Source organism: Gobio gobio, assembly GCF_949357685.1.
Source record: "Gobio gobio genome assembly, chromosome: 24".
Lineage (NCBI taxonomy): Eukaryota > Metazoa > Chordata > Actinopteri > Cypriniformes > Gobionidae > Gobio > Gobio gobio.
In genome coordinates, this window is record NC_137120.1 from 41,129,660 (window position 1) to 41,153,077 (window position 23,418).

The 23,418-nt window shown below is 38.1% G+C and overlaps 1 protein-coding gene across 1 annotated transcript; it reads right to left on the reverse strand.

Annotated features, from left to right (window-relative positions):
* Positions 1–653: 653 nt before the first annotated feature.
* On the reverse strand, positions 654–19,454 carry enc3 (ectodermal-neural cortex 3). Its single transcript, XM_079807011.1, has 4 exons — positions 19,271–19,454; positions 15,098–16,895; positions 2,446–3,431; positions 654–1,614 (listed from the first exon to the last, which is right to left on the reverse strand). The coding sequence occupies exon 2, from the start codon at positions 16,886–16,888 to the stop codon at positions 15,119–15,121; it is 1,770 nt and encodes a 589-aa protein (XP_079663137.1). The 5' UTR covers positions 16,889–16,895; positions 19,271–19,454; the 3' UTR covers positions 654–1,614; positions 2,446–3,431; positions 15,098–15,118.
* Between the last annotated feature and the right edge of the window lie 3,964 nt (positions 19,455–23,418).

Genomic DNA, 23,418 nt, shown 5'->3' on the forward strand with positions numbered 1-23,418 from the left:
GCGCTGCCGCGATTACCATCAAAGCGAGCGTAGAAAGAGTTTAACTCGTTCACCAGTAACGGATCAGCTCTCACCTCTGCAGAGGATTTAGTTTAGGTGTGCGGTCACTTATGAGCGGGAAGATGACCAAAGAAACCCCTAAACCAAGAGCACCAGAGGGTTAAAGCCACACGATTGTGCTGTTTTAAAGGTTCCTAATGTAGTTTTGGAGGATATAAGATATGGGCGCTTGATGACACCACCTGAAGGCGATGATATTTGATTAGTGGTCCAACAACCCTGACTTCTGGATGAATCATAAGAACATCTGCTTAGTTTCTCAAAAGTTTCTAAAATTAATGTATTCTTTCTCCTACAGTCTGGGCAAAGGAACGCAGTCTGGCGTCTGTGTGGCATTCGTTGGCATTTCCACACACACACACACACACCTGCCCAGGAATGAGGCGGATGCCATGACATGTACCCACACACACTCTCAAGAGTCGTGAAGTCGTAAAGTGCGCAGGAATTGAACTTTACACTCAGGTTTCCGCGGCGGCTGTGGTTGAAATCGACTGGGTGTGACTGACAATCTCGCGAATTATGAAGGTGGGACACATTCCTTGTCACTCATAGTCGGGCTATAATCCGCAAAAATAAGAACACCAGCTTTTCCACAGATATTTTATTTTAAAAAGTCTTTAACACACACAATGACAGATGTTAGAAACAATATTTGGCATTACATGTCCAAAACAAACTACAAGAATCAGTGATATCATAAAAAAAACAACTGTACAAATATTAAGACATATCTCAAACATTATTCTGGTAACATGTCTCTATCCGCTTTGCTTTCTTTGGCCTCGGGCGACACATTCTAAGGTGAGAAACACAGATGACCGCTCAACAACGGCTAATACAGTGTGCAAAATCTACTGGACAATATACTTCACAAAAGAACATAAGGCTACATGTACAACATTTAAGACATTTGCTAGGTATTTTGTTCACTTTGAAAACCGTTGAAAGAACCATTGACAAAAAAGCATCACCGCTTTAGTAGTTTAACCGTTAAACCGTTTAACATTCAACAGTGGAGCGAAAACTACCATTTTGAGTAAAGAAAATAAAGCCTTTTTTTGTCATTACCGCACACATATAATGTCATTTAAATCATGTATTGTTCTTTTCTATTATGGTAAACACTTTTTTTTGCATTACGGTAATTTGAATTTGAGAAATATCAATGCAAACAATCTAAATATTTCGTATTTGGTTCTTATTTTGCATTGTAACATGTTCATGACAATTGCACTTTACCGTAATTTGTCCAGGTTTTTTTCTTTTCTTATTAAAGCTGCACTATGTAAGTTTTTTTCAGTAAAATATCCAAACACCACTAGGTCAGTGTTTATATATTTTGTTGAGTACTCAATATTACAAATGTTGTGAGAAATGGCTATTTTACCCGAGGAACCGGGACGTGTCGTTTAATTTCAGGATCTGAGGTAATGAGAATATGAGAAATATCAATGCAAACGATCTACACTGCAAAAAAAGCTTTTCTTACTTAGTATTTTTGTCTTGTTTTCAGTCCAAATATCTACAAAATCTTACATTAAGAAGCATTTACTAGACAAGCTAAAGTTTTTGTCTTGTTTTGGGGGAAAATAACTCAAAATTAAGGGAGTTTTTGCTTAAAATAAGATAAATAATCTGCCAATGGGGTAAACAAAATAATCTTGTTTTCTGTTTGAATTAAGATTATTTTGCTTACCCCATTGGCAGATTATTATACCTAAAAATAAATACCCCATTGGGTACCCGACTGAACATAAATTAATATCTCTTAAGGTATGTTAAAGATACATTACAACTTACTGAAACGCATCATATGTGGTGTAATCGTTCCATCTGTGTTTCAACCGCGGAAAGACGTCAATAAAACAGCTCGTGAACAATGTCATGTAGCATCACATGACCTCAGGCAGTCATTCAATGTCGCTATTTCACTATATTATATTCATTATATTCTACTCAGCCTGTTAGTAATGTCTTGATTATTTCATGTATGTTTAAATAAACCCGTCATGAAAATGACAGCCACTGTGTATAAATTACGAATTAGAGTAAAAAAAATTATAATTATATTTAGAAGTTATTGCAAAAAGACGTTATTGAGTGTTGATTATTATATCTAAAAATAAATAGCAGCTGAATATATGCTAATAGTTGTTAACCTTTAATATTAATGTGCAAGTAATAGTTTACAGCAATATCTTCAATAAACGTTTAGTTATAATTTAATTCATTTAAGAGGCTTTTTTTCTTCAGTAAACCGCTGTTTAATAAAAATAAATAAAAACAATTTTGTAAAACTGCTGTCCCACACCCGCAAAAAATGCATTTTTGTCTTGTTTTCAGTCCAAATATCTACAAAATCTTCCATTAAGAAGCATTTACTAGACAAGCAAAAGTTTTTGTCTTGTTTTGGGGGAAAATAACTCAAAATTAAGGGAGTTTTTGCTTAAAATAAGCAAAATAATCTGCCAATGGAGTAAACAAAATAATCTTAATTCAAACAGAAAACAAAATAATTTTTCTTACCCCATTGGCAGATTTTTTTTAGATATTTGGACTGAAAACAAGACAAAAATACAAAGTAAGAAAAGCATTTTTTGCGGTGCGAACCGTCAGTTTTGTGTACCGTTACACCCCTAGAAACGTTTCTAAAATAGATTCATCGCATGGTTAGGACAAAAACTCTCACGCCTTTAATCACATGTCGCGTGTAGTTCGGACACTTTGTTTTGAACAGGCGACTTCGAGCGGAGAGAAAACTTACATACTGCACCTTTAAATGAATTAAATCTAAATATGCGTAACTACTCCACAATTTAAATACACTCTTGTTCTAATATGGTAATTACCTTTTTTTTGCGTTGCGGTAATGAGAATTTGAATTGCTCTAAAAATACTACAGGCTTCATTTTCTTTATGCAAAATGAAATATGACCCAAAATCAGCCCAGCCTGGCTATCCATCTAGAACCATTATAAGAGGAATACAGTGCTGAATCAGAAAAGAGTTTCAAATATGTGTATTCAATATTCAAAAACATGAGTTCCTCAACCGTTTGGGGTTCATTTCCTCTTGTAAAGGAGTTTACGGAGGAGTTAATAATTCCTTAAATAGCTCCGTGTGAGCGTGAAACCTCGGGCTAAAAATACCCTGAAGTCTAGTAAAGTTATGCACACGTCTCTCGCCATCAGAACCGCGGCGACCATGGGGATGGGCTCCGGTTGCCATGGTTACCATCCCGCCTGACCTTAGGCTATGGTTTCCAGTGAAAGGTCCATGTGAATGTGAAGGAGGAGAAGCCCCGCCTCCGGCATTCCCGAGCTCAGTGGGGGGGAAACTCGGCTGCATTGCAGAGAACGCTGGAAGATCTGAGGACGGAAGGAAAGAGGGAATGAGTTACACATGTTGAACTTTACATGGTTCACCTACAGTCAGTCCAGAGGGATCATTCGTGGTATGCATGTCCTGTGTATAGTAACTACACAAACGCCCACTAATGAGATCACTATGGTATGTTAAGCAGCTTTAAAACTTGTTCTATTAAACGGTTCACTCCCTGTTAAATGTGAAACATGTAGAGATCAGGAAGCTCACTTGTGCCTAATTTACACTTTCACAACGTGTTTTCCTGGCCTATAAAACCAGCCGCTTCTTTAGAGGAGTTCGATCACTTTATCTGTGTTACGAACGTGCTTCGACTAAAGCCTGCGGTCTTACAAATAAAGGTTGCAAAAATGACAGATTTAATGTTTATAATGTTAACATTATACAGAATAATGTTTTTATTTAATATTTTGTATTTTTAGGGTACTTTATGGTACTTAATTATATTTATGCAGTAGTTCATTCTTTTATGATGGATGGATGAACTTTTATGATGGATGGATGCACTTTTATGATGGATAGATGCACTTTTATGATGATAGATGCACTTTTATGATGGACAGATGCACTTTTATGATGGACAGATGCACTTTTATGATGGACAGATGCACTTTTATGATGGATGGATGAACTTTTATGATGGATGGATGAACTTTTATGATGGACAGATGCACTTTTATGATGGATGGATGAACTTTTATGATGGACAGATGCACTTTTATGATGGATAGATGCACTTTTATGATGATAGATGCACTTTTATGATGGACAGATGCACTTTTATGATGGACAGATGCACTTTTATGATGGACAGATGCACTTTTATGATGGATGGATGAACTTTTATGATGGATGGATGAACTTTTATGATGGATGGATGAACTTTTATGATGGAGGGATGCACTTTTATGATGGACAGATGCACTTTTATGATGGATATATGCACTTTTATGATGGATAGATGCACTTTTATGATGGATATATGCACTTTTATGATGGATAGATGCACTTTTATGATGGATAGATGCACTTTTATGATGGATGGATGAACTTTTATGATGGATGGATGCACTTTTATGATGGACAGATGCACTTTTATGATGGATAGATGCACTTTTATGATGATAGATGCACTTTTATGATGGACAGATGCACTTTTATGATGGACAGATGCACTTTTATGATGGACAGATGCACTTTTATGATGGATAGATGCACTTTTATGATGGATAGATGCACTTTTATGATGGACAGATGCACTTTTATGATGGATAGATGCACTTTTATGATGGATAGGTGCACTATTATGATGGATGGATGAACTTTTATGATGATGGATGAACTTTTATGATGATGGATGAACTTTTATGATGGACAGATGCACTTTTATGATGGATAGATGCACTTTTATGATGGATAGATGCACTTTTATGATGGATGGATGCACTATTATGATGGATGGATGAACTTTTATGATGATGGATGAACTTTTATGATGGACAGATGCACTTTTATGATGGACAGATGCACTTTTATGATGGATAGATGCACTTTTATGATGGATAGATGCACTTTTATGATGGACAGATGCACTTTTATGATGGCTAGATGCACTTTTATGATGGATAGATGCACTTTTATGATGGACAGATGCACTTTTATGATGGATAGATGCACTTTTATGATGGATAGGTGCACTATTATGATGGATGGATGAACTTTTATGATGATGGATGAACTTTTATGATGGAGGGATGCACTTTTATGATGGACAGATGCACTTTTATGATGGATAGATGCACTTTTATGATGGATAGGTGCACTATTATGATGGATGGATGAACTTTTATGATGGATAGATGCACTTTTATGATGGATAGATGCACTTTTATGATGGATAGGTGCACTATTATGATGGATGGATGAACTTTTATGATGGATAGATGCACTTTTATGATGGATAGATGCACTTTTATGATGGATGGATGAACTTTTATGATGGATAGATGCACTTTTATGATGGACAGATGCACTTTTATGATGGACAGATGCACTTTTATGATGGATAGATGCACTTTTATGATGGACGGATGCACTTTTATGATGGATAGATGCACTTTTATGATGGACGGATGCACTTTTATGATGGACAGATGCACTTTTATGATGGACAGATGCACTTTTATGATGGACGGATGCACTTTTATGATGGACGGATGCACTTTTTTGGGCTTTAAATTTTGGACTTCCATTATAAAGCTGGGAAAAGCCAGGACATTTTTAATATAGCTTATTATGTTCATCTGAAGGAAGAATGTCATACACACCTAGGATGACTTGAGGGAGAGGAAATCATGGGCTAATTTAAATTGTGTTTTTAAATATTTTTATACAAATAATTTAATGCTATAGCAAATGAAAACAATATACACACAGATGCTGAAGTGTATTTGTGTGATTTCCAGCTCACTGGAGGATTAACGCCGAGGTGTGATTGACACCACTGAAGCTGATTTACAGTTTAACAAGGTTAACCGTGCTGTAAAGTCTACATAATACTGTGGACTAGCTGCTAAAGCTAGCAAGAGGATCCGTTTGCCCCCCCGCCGTGTCTCAGCTGGTGTAATTAAAGGCTTGAAACCCTTCACCAGGAGACATAATTATCCTTCTCCAATCAATACTGTTCAGAAAAACACTCCAGCCGCATTAAAAACACAACCTGAGAGCGATCACCGTTTCACCAGACGCTCATATTTAAACATCAGCCGCCCGGATTTCATGCCTTTGTGTTATTTCTGGGACACGCCAGACACTTTAATGCAAGCGACGCTACATAAACGCTTCAGCGTCGCGTAAATAACACTTCTCCATCAGCATCAGTGCTCTCAGCCTTCCCAAACCTGACCTTTGACCCAGTTTGCAGTCCTTGGAAATTCCATTAAAGCAAATCTAAAGACCCGAACGCATGCCTGGGGTTCACTCAGCCCATGTTTAATAGAGGATATAGTCTTGTTTTCATCCAAAATTTTGTCTATTGTCAAATCAACTTAGTTCGGATAACATAACATTCTGAGTTTCTGTTGATTAAACATCTCCATTGTAGTTAAAGGTGCCCTATGTAAGATTTCTTCAGTAAAATATCCAAACACCTCTAGGCCAGTGTTATATATTTTAGCTGAGTACTCAATATCCCAAATGTTTCCGACTATTTGTAAATGGTGAGATGCTATTTTACCAGAGGAACCGGGACGTGTGGGGGCGTGGCCTGTCGATGACATCATATCCGCGGTTTAATTCTGCAGAAACGCTTTACTTTAAGTGTCATAGCAGCTGCCGAGAGAATCAAACTCATCAAACTACGCCTTTGTTTTGAACCGGCGACCTCTAGCGGACGGAAAACTTACATAGTGCAGCTTTAACTTGGGTTATGTTGAAATAGCATGCTAGTATACTTTTTTACGTGCAGTGTATACTTCATTTATCAGAAACTGTGATTGATTATACTTCCTTTTCCAGTTTTGGCAACGATCTGGATGAAATATCAGATATTTAATCTCCTTTTTTAGTACCAAAATAAGATTTAAAGGTGCACTATGTACGTTTTCCGTCCGCTAGAGGTCGCCTGTTCAAAACAAAGGCGTATGAGTTTGATTCTCTCTTTAAGTTTGACACTTAAAGTAAAGCGTTTCTGCAGAATAAAACCGCGGATATGATGTCATCGACAGGCCACGCCCTCACACGTCCCGGTTCCTCGGGTAAAATAGCATCTCACCATTTACAAATAGTCGGAAACATTTGGGATATTGAGTACTCACTACTGGCCTAGAGGTGTTTGGATATTATACTGAAGAAATCTTACATAGGGCAGCTTTAAACAACCATTATTTTATAACCATAACCGTTATTTGCATGCTTAAAATGCTTATTGTTCCATAATTTCACTTACTATTAAAAAAAAAAGTAGGGCTGTCAAAAGATTAATCGCGATTAATCGCATCCAAAATAAAGTTTGTGTTTACATAATATATGTGTGTACTCTGTTAATTATTATTTATATATAAATACACACACAAGCATGTATATATTTAAGAAAAAAATATTATTTTTATATATAAAACATTTCTATTTATATTAGGGCTGTCAAAAGATTAATCGCGATTAATCGCATCCAAAATAAAGTTTGTGTTTACATAATATATGTGTGTGTACTCTGTTAATTATTATTTATATATAAATACACACACAAGCATGTATATATTTAAGAAAAAAATATTTTTATATATAAAACATTTATATTTATATTAGGGCTGTCAAAAGATTAATCGCGATTAATCGCATCCAAAATAAAAGTTTGTGTTTACATAATATATGTGTGTGTACTATGTTAATTATTATTTATATATAAATACACACACAAGCATGTATATATTTAAGAAAAAAAAATATTGTTATATATAAAACATTTATATTTATATATATATTATAGATTATATAAATGCAAATATTTCTTAAATATATACATGAATGTGTGTGTATTTATATATAAATAATAATTAACAGAGTACACACACATATATTATGCAAACACAAACTTTTATTTTGGATGCGATTAATCGTGAATAATCTTTTGACAGCCCTAAAAAAAAAAGCATGCGGTTTTCAGAGAGACAGAATGTAGCTGGTCACAGATGAATTATATTTCCTGTCTTCAGGCAACTTTAATGTTGTCTAGTTGGCAGGACTAGTAATCCAAACGGTAACATGAGCCCCATGGAGGAAGTTATCAAGATCCTCTCATTCTTTGGTCTTCAGAGCGGGCGGTGTTAACTGGCTCTTATCCAGTGAGTCTCTGTTTATTGTATGACACACCTGATCTAGGTCAAGGGTCAGTTCCTCGCTCTCAGGACGGGTTTATTATTCACGGAGGCGGACCAAAGTGACCGTCACGGTCAATACTAATGTTTTATTAATGCTGCCTTCTGAAATGCTAACAGAAAGATCCTTTATTTTGGCAGCTGTGGCCTGCCGTAGTCCCCACGGCGACGCTAGATCTGGATTTTTTCTTTGTCCGTGGAAAGAAATTGATTTACACAAAGACTGGTCACCAGCCGTAAATAGATCAAACGTTCAGCCGCCAACTCGCTTGATGTAATTAATCAGAATTGCGTAATATTCATACATCAGAGGAGGTGAAAAGGTCGAGTTAGCATACAAACTGCCTTTGTTTTGCAAGCTGGCGGCACATCGACTGAAAGAGCCGGTATTGTTATTCGTTTATACATCAATTAGAACTCATAAACACAGAATATGCAAAAGAAAATGCCAATAAGATTTAAGCTGCCATCCTGTCACCATGATTTATATTTGCTGGCAAAACCGCACATTCTCATTAGTAAACATTGCCAGGGTATTGAGAGGCGGCCCATAATGCAAAGCAACGGCGAGGTGCTGACTCTGAGCACAGATCAATACACACAGCTGTCATTCAGATCACACTGTTGAAGGAATATTTACTTATTAGTAGCATATTGTTTCATTTTTAATACATAGGCCTAGAAATGTATTTGTTTAATATTTTATTTAAAATGCATATTGGTTTCCACCATATATATATATATAAAGTAAATGCATTTATATGAGTAATAAATCACGTATTTAGAACTTAAATAAACAATATTTATTTTCTAAAACAAGTTTTATTAAGGGTTGTCATTGCTTAAATAAATTTAAGTGATAAATATTTATTTATTGATAAATAAATATTACCTAAGTAAATGTTTACATTTTTACTAATCATAAAAAAACATTTATTTAGTACTCAAATAAATAATTAAATAGAAATGTATTTAATATTCTGTTAAAATAGTATGTAAGTGATGAATTAATGAGATTAATGCTAAAAAATATATATATGTTGAATACAAAGACCTTAATTAATTAATTTTAAAGCATGACTCAAAGTTGGTTTAACTTAAAGTAGTTGCATTAAAATTGAGTTCATTGAAATTAAAAATGTGAGTTAAAGCTGCACTATGTAAGTTTTCCGTCCGCCGGTTCAAAACAAAGGCGTAGTTTGATGAGTTTGATTCTCTCAGCGGCTGCTTTGACACTTAAAGTAAAGCGTTTCTGCAGAATAAAACCGCGGATATGATGTCATCGACAGGCCACGCCCCCACACGTCCCGGTTCCTCGGGTAAAATAGCATCTCACCGTTTACAAATAGTCGGAAACATTTGGGATATTATCTCAACTGCAAAAAATCTTACATAGTGCAGCTTTAATACACAATCTAAGCAGTTTTGTGGCTGTTATTCCTGTTAGCCTAACCTAGAATATCGATCTGTGCTTCTCAAATCATTTCATGGGGTTGTTCATGATTCGGATCGCGTGTCAAACTGCCGAACTGCTGAAATCTAGTGACTTTGGTGATCCAAACCCCTGAATCGACTCACTGATTCATAACGCTCCGAACCGCTGAATCGACTCACTGATTCATAGCGCTCCAAACCGTTGAATCGACTCACTGATTCATAAGCTCCAAACCGCTGAATCGACTCACTGATTCATAACACTCCAAACCGCTGAATCGACTCACTGATTCATAACGCTCCAAACCGCTGAATCGACTCACTGATTCATAACGCTCCAAACCATTGAATCGACTCACTGATTTATAACTCTCCAAACCGCTGAATCGACTCACTGATTCATAATGCTCCAAACCATTGAATCGACTCACTGATTCATAACGCTCCAAACCGCTGAATCGACTCACTGATTCATAACGCTCCAAACCGCTGAATCGACTCACTGATTCATAACTCTCCAAACCATTGAATCGACTCACTGATTCATAATGCTCCAAACCGCTGAATCGACTCACTGATTCATAACTCTCCAAACCGCTGAATCGACTCACTGATTCATAACTCTCCAAACCGCTGAATCGACTCACTGATTCATTACTCTCCAAACTGCTGAATCGACTCACTGATTCATAATGCTCCAAACCGCTGAATCGACTCACTGATTCATAACGCTCCAAACCGCTGAATCGACTCACTGATTCATAACGCTCCAAACCGCTGAATCGACTCACTGATTCATAACGCTCCAAACCGCTGAATCGACTCACTGATTCATAACGCTCCAAACCGCTGAATCGACTCACTGATTCATAACTCTCCAAACCATTGAATCGACTCACTGATTCATAAGCTCCAAACCGCTGAATCGACTCACTGATTCATAACGCTCCAAACCGCTGAATCGACTCTCCAAACCATTGAATAGACTCACTGATTCATAACGCTCCAAACCGCTGAATCGACTCACTGATTCATAACGCTCAAAACCGCTGAATCGACTCACTGATTCATAACGCTCCAAACCATTGAATCGACTCACTGATTCATAACGCTCCAAACCGCTGAATCGACTCACTGATTCATAACGCTCCAAACCGCTGAATCGACTCACTGATTCATAACTCTCCAAACCATTGAATCGACTCACTGATTCATAATGCTCCAAACCGCTGAATCGACTCAGATTCATAACGCTCCAAACCGCTGAATCGACTCACTGATTCATTACTCTCCAAACCGCTGAATCGACTCACTGATTCATAACTCTCCAAACCGCTGAATCGACTCACTGATTCATAACTCTCCAAACAATTGAATCGACTCACTGATTCATAATGCTCCAAACCGCTGAATCGACTCACTGATTCATAACGCTCCAAACCGCTGAATCGACTCACTGATTCATAACTCTCCAAACCGCTGAATCGACTCACTGATTCATAACGCTCCAAACCGCTGAATCGACTCACTGATTCATAACGCTCCAAACCGCTGAATCGACTCACTGATTCATAACTCTCCAAACCGCTGAATCGACTCACTGATTCATAACGCTTCGAAGCTTCATGAGGCCGTGTTTTGAAATCGTCATCACTATATAAGTCGTTATTTAGGGTTTTTTTGTGCACAGAAACTATTCTCGTCTTCATAAAGTTATTGTAGAGCCGCTGTAGTGAGATGGACTTTGTATCGACGTCTTTAGTGTCTTTAAAGGGTCTTGAGAGTGTAAAGTTGAGCCAATGGAGGCCTTTCAGAGCCATCGGATTTACGCTAAAAATAAAGGGGAAGTAATTAATGACAGAATTTACATTTTTGGGTGAACTAACCCTTTAAGTATTATAAGGTTGGGTGACAAAGCACACCAAGAATGTTGTGTGAACTGCGTTCCAGTGTATTCTGAATATCTCTGTACCGAGTCAAACAGTGACTCACTGTGATGATACGCAATGACAATAGGAAAGAAACTTATCTGCGTTTAAATGGGCGTGAGAAACTCTCTGAGAGTCTACACCTTTAGTGTGATGCATCTTTCATGTGGTTTGTGAGCATCAAAGTACATCTTCGCTATTTGTTTACCTCACCCGTGTTACAAGATGACGGCTTCTGGAGCAATGTGTATTTTTAGTTGAGCTGCCGGCTGGCAAACGCTAGCAAAATATAGCTTTCCGTTTCTGACAGGGCTAATCTGTGCAAAAAATCATATTCAAAAGAGCTGGAACCGTTTTCACTCTCAAAGGATAAAAGAGTCGTCAGCTGCAGTCGTGCAAATCTCCACCCAAACCATCTTTTTATTATTGAGGAAGGGCAAACAGCAGTTCCCTTAGGCGTCCTTCCTTTAAATGAGCACTGAACTCAACAAGCTAAACAAGACGAGGTGTTTCAGAAGCGGAACTAGCGCTGTAAAAAGTCTTGATGTTTTACAACAAATAAAGAGCAAGGCAAGTTGAAAGTTCCTTGAATCTTCCAGGCAAACATTACGCATCAAACTCAAATAAACACGCCTTCTCTAAACACAGATGATCTGTGGGAAAGCTTTATCTGTCTGGCTACTGTGTACACTTGCGAGGACAATAAGCCCTGACATTTATTTAAAAGAAAAGACTGAAGATTTGTAAACAATCCCACTTTTTTCAGTGGAGCAATGTGAAAATATGGTACATGCCTCGCCATAGGCAGAACTACAGGAATGATCCTGTCCTTGCTGAAGGCATTTGGCTTGTAAGCCCCAGAGAGACATGTTTTACTCATGTGCGCTGCCACATTCCTGTTCAAACTATTAAAGGACTAGTTCACTTTAAAAAAAACGTTTGCTGATAGTTTACTCACCCCCATATCATCCAAGATGTCCATGTCTTTCTTTCTGCAGTCGAAAAGAAATGACGTTTTTTGATGAAAACAGTCCAGGGTTTTTCTCCATATAATGGACTTCAATGGGCTCCAAACGGTTCAAGGTCCAAATGACAGTTTCAGTGCAGCTTTAAACGACACCAGATGATGAATAAGGGTCTGATCTAGACAAACCATCAGCTTCTGAGAGAAACCCAGCAGTATTTATGCTATTATTTTACCTCTTATCAGACGAACGTGATCATCTCTGAGCTCCGCCATAACTTCCGCTAAGTGAGGTCAAAATACGAGCCTGGTCATAGATGTATACGTAGATGCCTCATTAGCGACTGCACGGATCAGTAGAATGAGGCATCTACGATCGATAGATCTATGACCAGGCTCGTATTTTGACCTCACTTAGCGGAAGTTATGGCTGAGCTCAGAGATGATCACGTTTGTCTGATAAGAGGTCGAATAATGGCATAAATACTGCTGGGTTTCTCTCAGAAGCTGATGGTTTGTCTAGATCAGACCCTTATTCATCGTCTGGTGTCATTTGGACCTTGAACCGTTTGGAGCCCATTGAAATCCATTATATGGAGAACAATCCTGGAATGTTTTCATCAAAAAACGTCATTTCTTTTCGACTTTAGAAAGAAAGACATGGACATCTTGGATGACATGAGGGTGAGTAAACTATCAGCAAAAGTTTATCTAAAAGTGAACTAATCCTTTAAGAAACATTTCGTCTTTATTTGACACCCAACAGCACTAATTACGGTTGTACATTTTATGTATGACTGCATAACGAAAGACTTTAAAGGACAACTCTGGTGAAAAATGAACCTAGGGGTAATTAACACATGGTTATCGAGTAGATCGTTCTCTGGGATGTGTTTTCATGAAAATCGAATGTAAAGAGTTTTATCTCTAAAGCTTATAACGCTAGTATATGGGGCATAGAATAAGTCAAATTAAATCGCTAGTTAATACCACTAACAAGGCTCAAAATAGCCTCACACTAACACAGGAGCATAATGAGGGTCCTTAAATGCAAACCCAAGCATTGAGAACTTTGTAAGTGTACAAACAGTTTAATAAGAAGATGCTTTATAAAGACAGAACATTACACGTTTACAGACAGGAGCCATCTTGGAAAACAGTCCCGCTGTGCTAAGTGATGAACTGTGACTTTGAATCTCATATGGTCCGCTGTTTCCGGAAGAAAGCACTGAACGCAACAGAGAAAATAAATAAATAGAAATATTTTTTTTTAAACTGAACGCCTCAGAGACTAGTGCTTCCAAAGGACACACACTAAAGAGATGGCGGATTATTCAACCGTGGCTAGACTGTTTTCCAAGATGGCTCCTGTCTGTAAACGCGTAATGTTCTGTCTTTATAAAGCATCTTCTTATTAAACTGTTTGTACACTTACAAAGTTCTCAATGCTTCGGTTTTCATGTAGGGACCCTCATGTTAGTGTGAGCCTTGTTAGTGGTATTAACTAGCGATTTAATTTCACTTATTCAATGCCCCATATACTAGCGTTATAAGCTAATCTGTTTTTAGAGATAAAACTCTTTACATTCGATTTTCATGAGAACGAACTACTCGGTAACCATGTGTTAATTACCCCTAGGTTCATTTTTCACCGGAGTTGTCCTTAAAGGGTTATTTCACCCAAAAATGTAAATTGTGTCATTAATGACTGAGCTTCATGTGGTTGGACACCCGTCAGACCTCCGTTCATCTTCAGACACAAATGAAGATATTTTAGTGTAAATCTGATGCTCTGAAAGGCCTCCATTGGCTCAACTTTACACTCTCAAGACCCTTAAAAGACACTAAAGACTAAAGTTACAAAGTCCATCTCACTACAGCGGCTCTACAATAACTTTATGAAGAGACGAGAATAGTTTCTGTGCACAAAAAAACCCTAAATAACGACTTATATAGTGATGACGATTTCAAAACACGGCCTCATGAAGCTTCGAAGCGTTATGAATCAGTGAGTCGAATGATGATTCGGATCGCGTGTCAAACCGACAAACTGCTGAAATTTGGCGATTCAAACCGCTGAATCGACTCGCTGATTCATAACGGTTTGAAGCTTCATGATGCTTTGTTTTGAAATCGTCATCACTATGTAAGTCGTTATTTAAGGTTTTTTTGCGCACAGAAACTATTCTCGTCTTCATAAAGTTATTGTAGAGCCGCTGTAGTGAGATGGACTTTGTAACGACGTCTTTAGTGTCTTTTAAGGGTCTTGAGAGTGTAAAGTTGAGCCAATGGAGGCCTTTCAGAGCATCAGATTTACACTAAAATATCTTCATTTGTGTCTGAAGATGAACGGAGGTCTGACGGGTGTCCAACCACATGAGGGTAAGTAATTAATGACAGAATTTTCATTTTTGGGAGAACTAACCCTTTAAACTTTGGACAATACTCACCAAATAAGACTTGTGTCGTCTTCAAGATGGGAGGTACTTCCAGGTGCTGACAAACGCAGTCGGGATAAGTGAATACGGTATGCTTGTTATGCTATCCCATGAGTCCGTTGAGGGGTCATAGCAGTCCAAGGTTTTGCACCTCTGAGCCCCAAAGTATCCCCCGACCACGTATAGGCGATTCCCCGATGCCACCGCATGACAGCTGATTCTCCTTGAAGTCACGTCCCCAAACTTGCTCCACTGGAACGTCTCGCTATTGAAGCGGTACGCGGAGCTAGCCGAGAACTCGGTATCTCCGCCAATGACCACAACATGGTTCCCGACAACTGCGGCCGCCGTGTAACGCCAAAGCTGAGGACAAGTGGCCGGGACAGTCCACCGGTTCTCACAGGGGTCGAAGCACTGAACCTTAGGGTACTTGTCCCTGTTGACACTAGTCCCTCCGAAAGCGAAGAGTTTGTTTTTGGCCCCTACGACCGCAGCATTGCTAACGCCCTCCCGAAGAGGAGCTACCAGTGTCCACTTGTTGGATTGGGGGTTGTACTGCTCCACTTGTTTGAGCGACACAGAAGGGGATGCAGGGAATGATCCCGCGAGGGATGTGTGTCCACCGACTACATACAAGATGTGGTCAAGTTCTGCCGAGCCATGTCCGAATCTCGCAACGAGCATCGGTGCAGCTTTCGACCATTCGTCGTGCAAAGTGTCATAGACCCAAACGTCTTTTGAAGACCCGTTTTCAGACCCTCGACCACCTGTGACATACACTTTACAGCCAATAGCGCAAGCGCTACACTCTTTTCGAGGGCTAGGAAGGTCCGTTTTGGGGGTGATCTCTTTCGACTTGTGGTCGATCATGTATACTTTGTCGCACATGAATGTTTGGCCTCCGAGAAGCAGGAGCGCTTGGCTGACCTTTCGGGGTTGGGCGCAGAAACCCGTGACGACTCCGTCGTTCTGCAGGATCTTCATTTTGCATCGGACAGCGTCTTCCACAATCTCACGACCCACTTTGTGCCCCATAACGAGCTCCTCGGACGCGACATTCTTCAGAAGGTAAGTCTCCGGAAGCAAGGCGAGGCGAACGCATCGCAGAAGATCGGGAAGATCCAGATGTCTTCTCCCGATGTCCGCCCGAACCCAGTCGATAACCGCTTCGTAGACGATGCTTTCATCCTCGACTTCCAACTCCTCGCTAAAAACAAGCTCCTGGACTTTATCTTTGGGCATGCCGAGGAAGTCCTCAGTGCGGTAGAGATTTGCGAAATTTGCCAGGCACATCCGCCAAGAAAGTTCGTACAACTTCTGGCACTGATGCGCATCGGAGAGAAGCATCATCCCAAGACAGTTGGACGGATGCAGGTTCTTCTCCAGGAATTCTGCGGCGGCGTCACGGATGTCGTCGAACTGGAGCATGTCGCTAGCCTCCAGTAAAGACTCTGCGTTTTCCTCGTTGATGATCACGCGGGCGGAGTAGGCGTAGTCTAGAAGGAGCTCGAGAACCTCCGGGTGCAAAGAGTCGTGGAAGTTGACCTCGGCGTCCCGGCTCTCCTTTAGGCCGCCGCCAAACATGGCCTCGAAATAGCGGCTACACGATGCTAGAACCGCCCTATGGCAGGGGAATACTCGGTGTCCGGCGCGCAGGACTACATCTGTGAAGACGCCCCGCTTGCGAAGCAGGTTGAGTTGGGTAAGCAGGCTGTCTGCATGGGAAGTCTTGTGGAACAGCTGGATGTTCATGGATCCACAGCTTGACCTCGACTTTCGGTTCTCGTGATTACTGACAGACATCTTTGAACTGGATAAAAGACAAAAAAAAAAAGATTTCTTAAAGTGTGTAACTTTTTTAGTTTTTTCTTAGCTAAAAACACTTCAAAAATATATGTGCTCATGAATGTATATTTACTTCTTTCAAGTAATAAAGTATTCTCGTAAGTTTATAATATGCCATTGTAAACACATACGGGTGAGGGTTTGAATGCAGGTCGCCATGTTGCCCCTCCATCTTGAAAGTACATTAGCCAAAGAGGGACATTCCCGTAAATTCAAGCTTCGCCTTAGGCGTTTTAACACTCAATGGCTCCGTGTCGAATGTGGACAAGGTCGAACTGGAAGCCATGTTAATATTGGACTAAATCGGCCACCGTAGGAGTTAAAACGAAATCGGAATTGAGAGGAACAGAAACTAATATTCACTGGATGGTCATATACCAGTTCACCACTAGATGGGGGAAAATATCACACAGTGTAGCTTTAAAAGTCTTAAAATCATCCGTGGATGTTCATTTGATATTACTCAGGCGGCCTATTGTTCTCAGCAATGTTTAAAAATCCGTAACATATCCTCCTGGGACCCACGAATAGACTTTTGTCCACTGTAGCGGACATTATATTTTAGTGAATTTCTCTGACATCATATATGTCACATGTCAATGTCCTGTGAAGAGCACATTCGGGGCTTTGCAGAGATACCAAATGTTTGGAGGTTTCACCAGGACAGCAACAACTTCTTGGTCTTTAAAAACGGTTATGGAAATATGATAATATTTTTTAATTATAATTTAAATCTGATTAATTTTCAAATTGTTTGTTATAAATCAACATCTCAGGAAAATGTTAAGGGGGTTTCTAATCAAAATATGACTTTCTGTTACAAAACGGCATTGATTTGTTAAATGTCCACTGTAGAGACGCCAGGATTTAAATCATGTTTATCAGGAGACACAACAAGTGAATAGGGAAAGAATATATACATATCAATATTCCTATGAAATATTAGATATTATAATGAAAACGTTGCCAACTCTTACTCCCATTATTACACTTTGTTTCATTACATGTTGCACCAAGAATACATTAATATGCAAATAAGTTGCAGTGTATAGATACATTGTATTGAAAGGGAAAATCCAAGCATAGCCAGTTTACCCACATATTTCATAAAGTAAAATGGTTTCAATGCATTTCGTTATATCTTTCATAACATAGTTCACAAACAAAGTTTGTTTAAAAAAAATCCTGAAACCTAAAAATTGATTGGTGAATTAAAAATAAATCCCATTGTTTTTGCCTAAACATGCAATTTCATGTCATTTTATTTTTTAAACAACACCAAGTCCTGGTGTCAACTACAGATGACATATCATAACATATGAATAATTTTTTTTTTTTCATTTCTTTCTTATGCTCTAAACAATGTAATGACATGAAAAAATACTAAATTCAAAACACTTTTCTGGGTCCCAGGAGGATATAATTAGGCAGTGGATACATCATAGTTAGGGCAATTACACTTGGAAACAACCATATCCTCGGACAGCAGTAAACCCATAATCGTTTGTTAAACAGCAATAAAACATTACAGCGTTTCGTTTGCCTTGAGATTGTTCTCGGGTTAATGATTCATGGGAAATGAATCTTCGGCTTCCTCTTTGATCTCTGATCAAGTTACCGCTCTTAGATATAATTTCATAATTTCAGTTATGCATAAAACTAAGTAAATTGCAAAACTTAAAGGGATCGTTCAACCCAAAAATGAGAACCTCACACTTATGTAAACAAAACCTGTATGAGTTTCTTTTTTCAGATATTTTAAAGAATGTCGGATATACATCCCAGAATACTATGAAAGTCAATGGGAAGTCTGGTTTCAGACATTCTTTAAAATATCATGCAGGTTTGGAACATAAATGTTCATTTTTGGGGTAGCTATCCCTTTAAATGTCTAACAAAAATGAATGCTACACCACATTTCCAAGTGTATTTTAACACAAAATAAGCCAACCAAATCTTTACAAAGTCTTCAAATAGACACCAAAACGCTATCACTCCAAACTAAAGATAATAACAATGATTTGGATTGCTAATCATAAAAAAGTATTGTTGCTAGAAATATTAATACATTGAAATCCGCGTGAATGCATCATGGTTTTACAGTCGCTGCATGGCAACACGTGCATTTTTGGGCATTTAAATAACTTTAATACATATATTTTTATTTTCGTTAACTGAAATATAAAATGGACGATGTTTAAAGTCTTTCGCAACGATTAAAAGATTTAACGTTAAAAGTGACACATCTACTGAGCGGTTCAATGCGATCCATGTACACTACACGATAACATTGTGTGGTATAACCAAGTATGGAGAAGAGAAAAAATCATATAATTTTACCTTATTTCGTTTGGTCGCGCGGACGCGCACGGGATACATTCGACGCGTTACTTCAAGACGTCGCGAAAGACTTCGGTAGTAACATCTCTCGCGTAGAGATCAGTCCGGAGTGTGTGAGAGCCTGTTACACACTGGAGAACATTACTACTGTGACTGTGAGCAGCGAGTGAGTGTGTGTGTGTGTGTGTGTGTGTGTGTGTGTGTATCGCAGTCGCTCCTCCTCTTCCCGAGTGATAGATGTCCAATCCCGGCGGAGGAGGTGATCTTAGGACACGTTTTATTAGCTATAAGTGCTTCGGAAACTCGGTGTGTATGAATGTGACTGCACTGGTATTGAGACACAACACAATGCATGTTTTCATGTTTGTCTAGATTGTGTAATATCCTCCACAGAAAGCAACAACAAACGTATCTCTTTCTTCTCAAGAAGGTTATATTCCAGCTATGACCGAACTGTTTACTGTCACTCAGTTCAGTTTAAAGGGATAGTTCACACATAAATGAACATTAGCCCATGATTTCCTCTCCCTCAGCTCATCTGAGGTGTGTGTGACATTCTTCTCTCAGACGAACACAATCAGAGTTATATTAATAATGCCCTGACTCTTCCAAGCTTTATAATGGCAGTGAATGATGGATGCACTTTTATGATGGATAGATGGACTTTTATGATGGACAGATGCACTTTTATGATGGATGGATGCACCTTTATGATGGATGGATGCACCTTTATGATGGATGGATGCACTTTAATGATGGATAGATGAACTTTTATGATGGACGGATGCACTTTAATGATGGATGGATGCACCTTTATGATGGATGGATGCACTTTAATGATGGATAGATGCACTTTTATGATGGACGGATGCACTTTAATGATGGACAGATGCACTTTTATGATGGACAGATGCACTTTTATGATGGACAGATGCACTTTTATGATGGCTGGATGCATTTTTATGATGGATAGATGCACTTTTATGATGGATGGATGCACTTTTATGATGGATAGATGCACTTTTATGATGGATGGATGCACTTTTATGATGGATAGATGCACTTTTATGATGGACGGATGCACTTTTATGATGGATGGATGCACTTTTATGATGGATGGATGCACTTTTATGATGGATAGATGCACTTTTATGATGGATGGATGCACTTTTATGATGGATAGATGCACTTTTATGATGGACGGATGCACTTTTATGATGGACGGATGCACTTTTATGATGGACAGATGCACTTTTATGATGGATGGATGCACTTTTATGATGGATGGATGCACTTTTATGATGGATAGATGCACTTTTATGATGGACGGATGCTCTTTTATGATGGATGGATGCATTTTTATGATGGATAGATGCACTTTTATGATGGATGGATGCACTTTTATGATGGATGGATGCTCTTTTATGATGGATGGATGCATTTTTATGATGGATAGATGCACTTTTATGATGGACGGATGCTCTTTTATGATGGATGGATGCATTTTTATGATGGATAGATGCACTTTTATGATGGATGGATGCACTTTTATGATGGATGGATGCACTTTTATGATGGACAGATGCACTTTTATGATGGATGGATGCATTTTTAAGATGGATAGATGCAGTTTTATGATGGATGGATGCACTTTTATGATGGATGGATGGATGGATGCACTTTTATGATGGACAGATGCCCTTTTATGATGGATGGATGAACTTTTATGATGGATAGATGCACTTTTATGATGGATAGATGCACTTTTATGATGGATAGATGGATAGATGCACTTTTATGATGGACGGATGCACTTTTATGATGGATGGATGCACTTTTATGATGGATGGATGGATGCACTTTTATGATGGATGGATGCACTTTTATGATGGATAGATGCACTTTTATGATGGATAGATGCACTTTTATGATGGACAGATGCACTTTTATGATGGACAGATGCACTTTTATGATGGATAGATGCACTTTTATGATGGATAGATGCACTTTTATGATGGACGGATGCACTTTTATGATGGATAGATGCACTTTTATGATGGATAGATGCACTTTTATGATGGATAGATGCACTTTTATGATGGACAGATGCACTTTTATGATGGACAGATGCACTTTTATGATGGACAGATGCACTTTTATGATGGATAGATGCACTTTTATGATGGACGGATGCACTTTTATGATGGATAGATGCACTTTTATGATGGACAGATGCACTTTTATGATGGATAGATGCACTTTTATGATGGACAGATGCACTTTTATGATGGATAGATGCACTTTTATGATGGATAGATGCACTTTTATGATGGACAGATGCACTTTTATGATGGACAGATGCACTTTTATGATGGATAGATGCACTTTTATGATGGACAGATGCACTTTTATGATGGACAGATGCACTTTTATGATGGATAGATGCACTTTTATGATGGATAGATAGATGCACTTTTATGATGGACGGATGCACTTTTATGATGGACGGATGCACTTTTATGATGGATAGATGCACTTTTATGATGGACAGATGCACTTTTATGATGGATAGATGCACTTTTATTCGTCTCTCTTCAATTACATAAAGATATCTAAGATGTAGCCTAATACATTTCTTTTTTTTGTGTTAAACACAACAGCAAAAATAAAATCCAAATGAGATTTTAAAAACCGTAAAACTAAATAGCAAGATAAAATAATAATAATAATAACGTTTAGTCAATAAAAAGTAGAAAATACTGTAGTATATTATAGTAAATGTGTTTTTGAACCAAACTATAGTAATTATAGCTACAGTAGCTCAGTATTTATTATTGACTATAGTTAATTCTACAGTATAAATTAACACTATACAATTTACTGTAGTATCTTTACTATATGGTTCAAAAACACTGTTGTATTTCCTGGAGTAATTTTACTATAATATACTATAGTATTTTTTTCATGAGAGTAGCCTATCAATCCATAATGTTTTTTGTGTTTGCCAACACAGAGCATGATGTTATTCTCAGAGTGTACAGTACTGTGACTGTTAATGATGGTCAGACCCCCTGCCAGCACTCAGTGTTCATAATTAATAGAGTTATTAGAGCTTGAACAGCCGTTAACTGTCACAACGCCCTGTTTACACCAGATACATCTGACCATCAAAACAACATCCCTCCATCCCTCCATCCATCTGGAAAACCTGAAGAACAGTGAACTAACTGTAACTGTAAACTCCTTTCTTTAGAGCAGGGCTATTCAATTAGCGGCCCGGCAGCAACCTCTGAGTGGCCCAGCCCATGGTCCCGCCCATAGATAAATATATATATATATATTATAAAGTATTTATTATGTCTATGGTTCCGCCAAAATGTAAAATTGCCAATGAAGACTGTAAGTTTAACCCTGCCTGGACTGACAAATACTTGTTTATTTTACCACCACATCCAATACTGTGCACTTTTTATTTTATGCACTTTGAGATGTTCAAATGTGTGCAAGATGTTTAATTTGTTACAAAAGGAAACGTAATGTTATTTCTAATAACCTACTACTGTGCACTGCTTTGTTGTTCGCACTTTGTGATCAGATAGGTCAGATATGTTGCCTAGGTCAGTTTTTTGTGGAAAAGTGGAAAAATAGGAACTGCCTCAGATTCTGTTCATTTACAATTTTATTGTTTTTTATGCACCTTTTGCTGCGCAAACTGACCAAAGTTAAAAGAGAAACAATGAATAAACCTAATGTTTTTCAATACATTTGTTTGTGTTGGTTTTAAAATTTGCCATTACGAGCTGCTTCGCCGCTAACATGACTGGCCCAGCTAACCTTCTTGATTTGAAAATCTGGCCCAACTGAATTTGTAATTGAATAGCCCTGGTGTATACTATTACATAAAGTGTAAATTATTTAATTATTGCATAAAGTAAAAATGGACAAAAACTCAAAATTACGACAGTGTATACTATTACATTAAAGTGGAAATTATTAAATTATTACATAATGTCAAAATGGACAAAAATTCAAAATTACGACAGTGTATACTATTACATCAAAGTAGAAATTATTCAATTATTACATAAAGTAAAAATTAACAAAAATTCAAAATTACGACAGTGTATACTATTACATAAAAGTGAAAA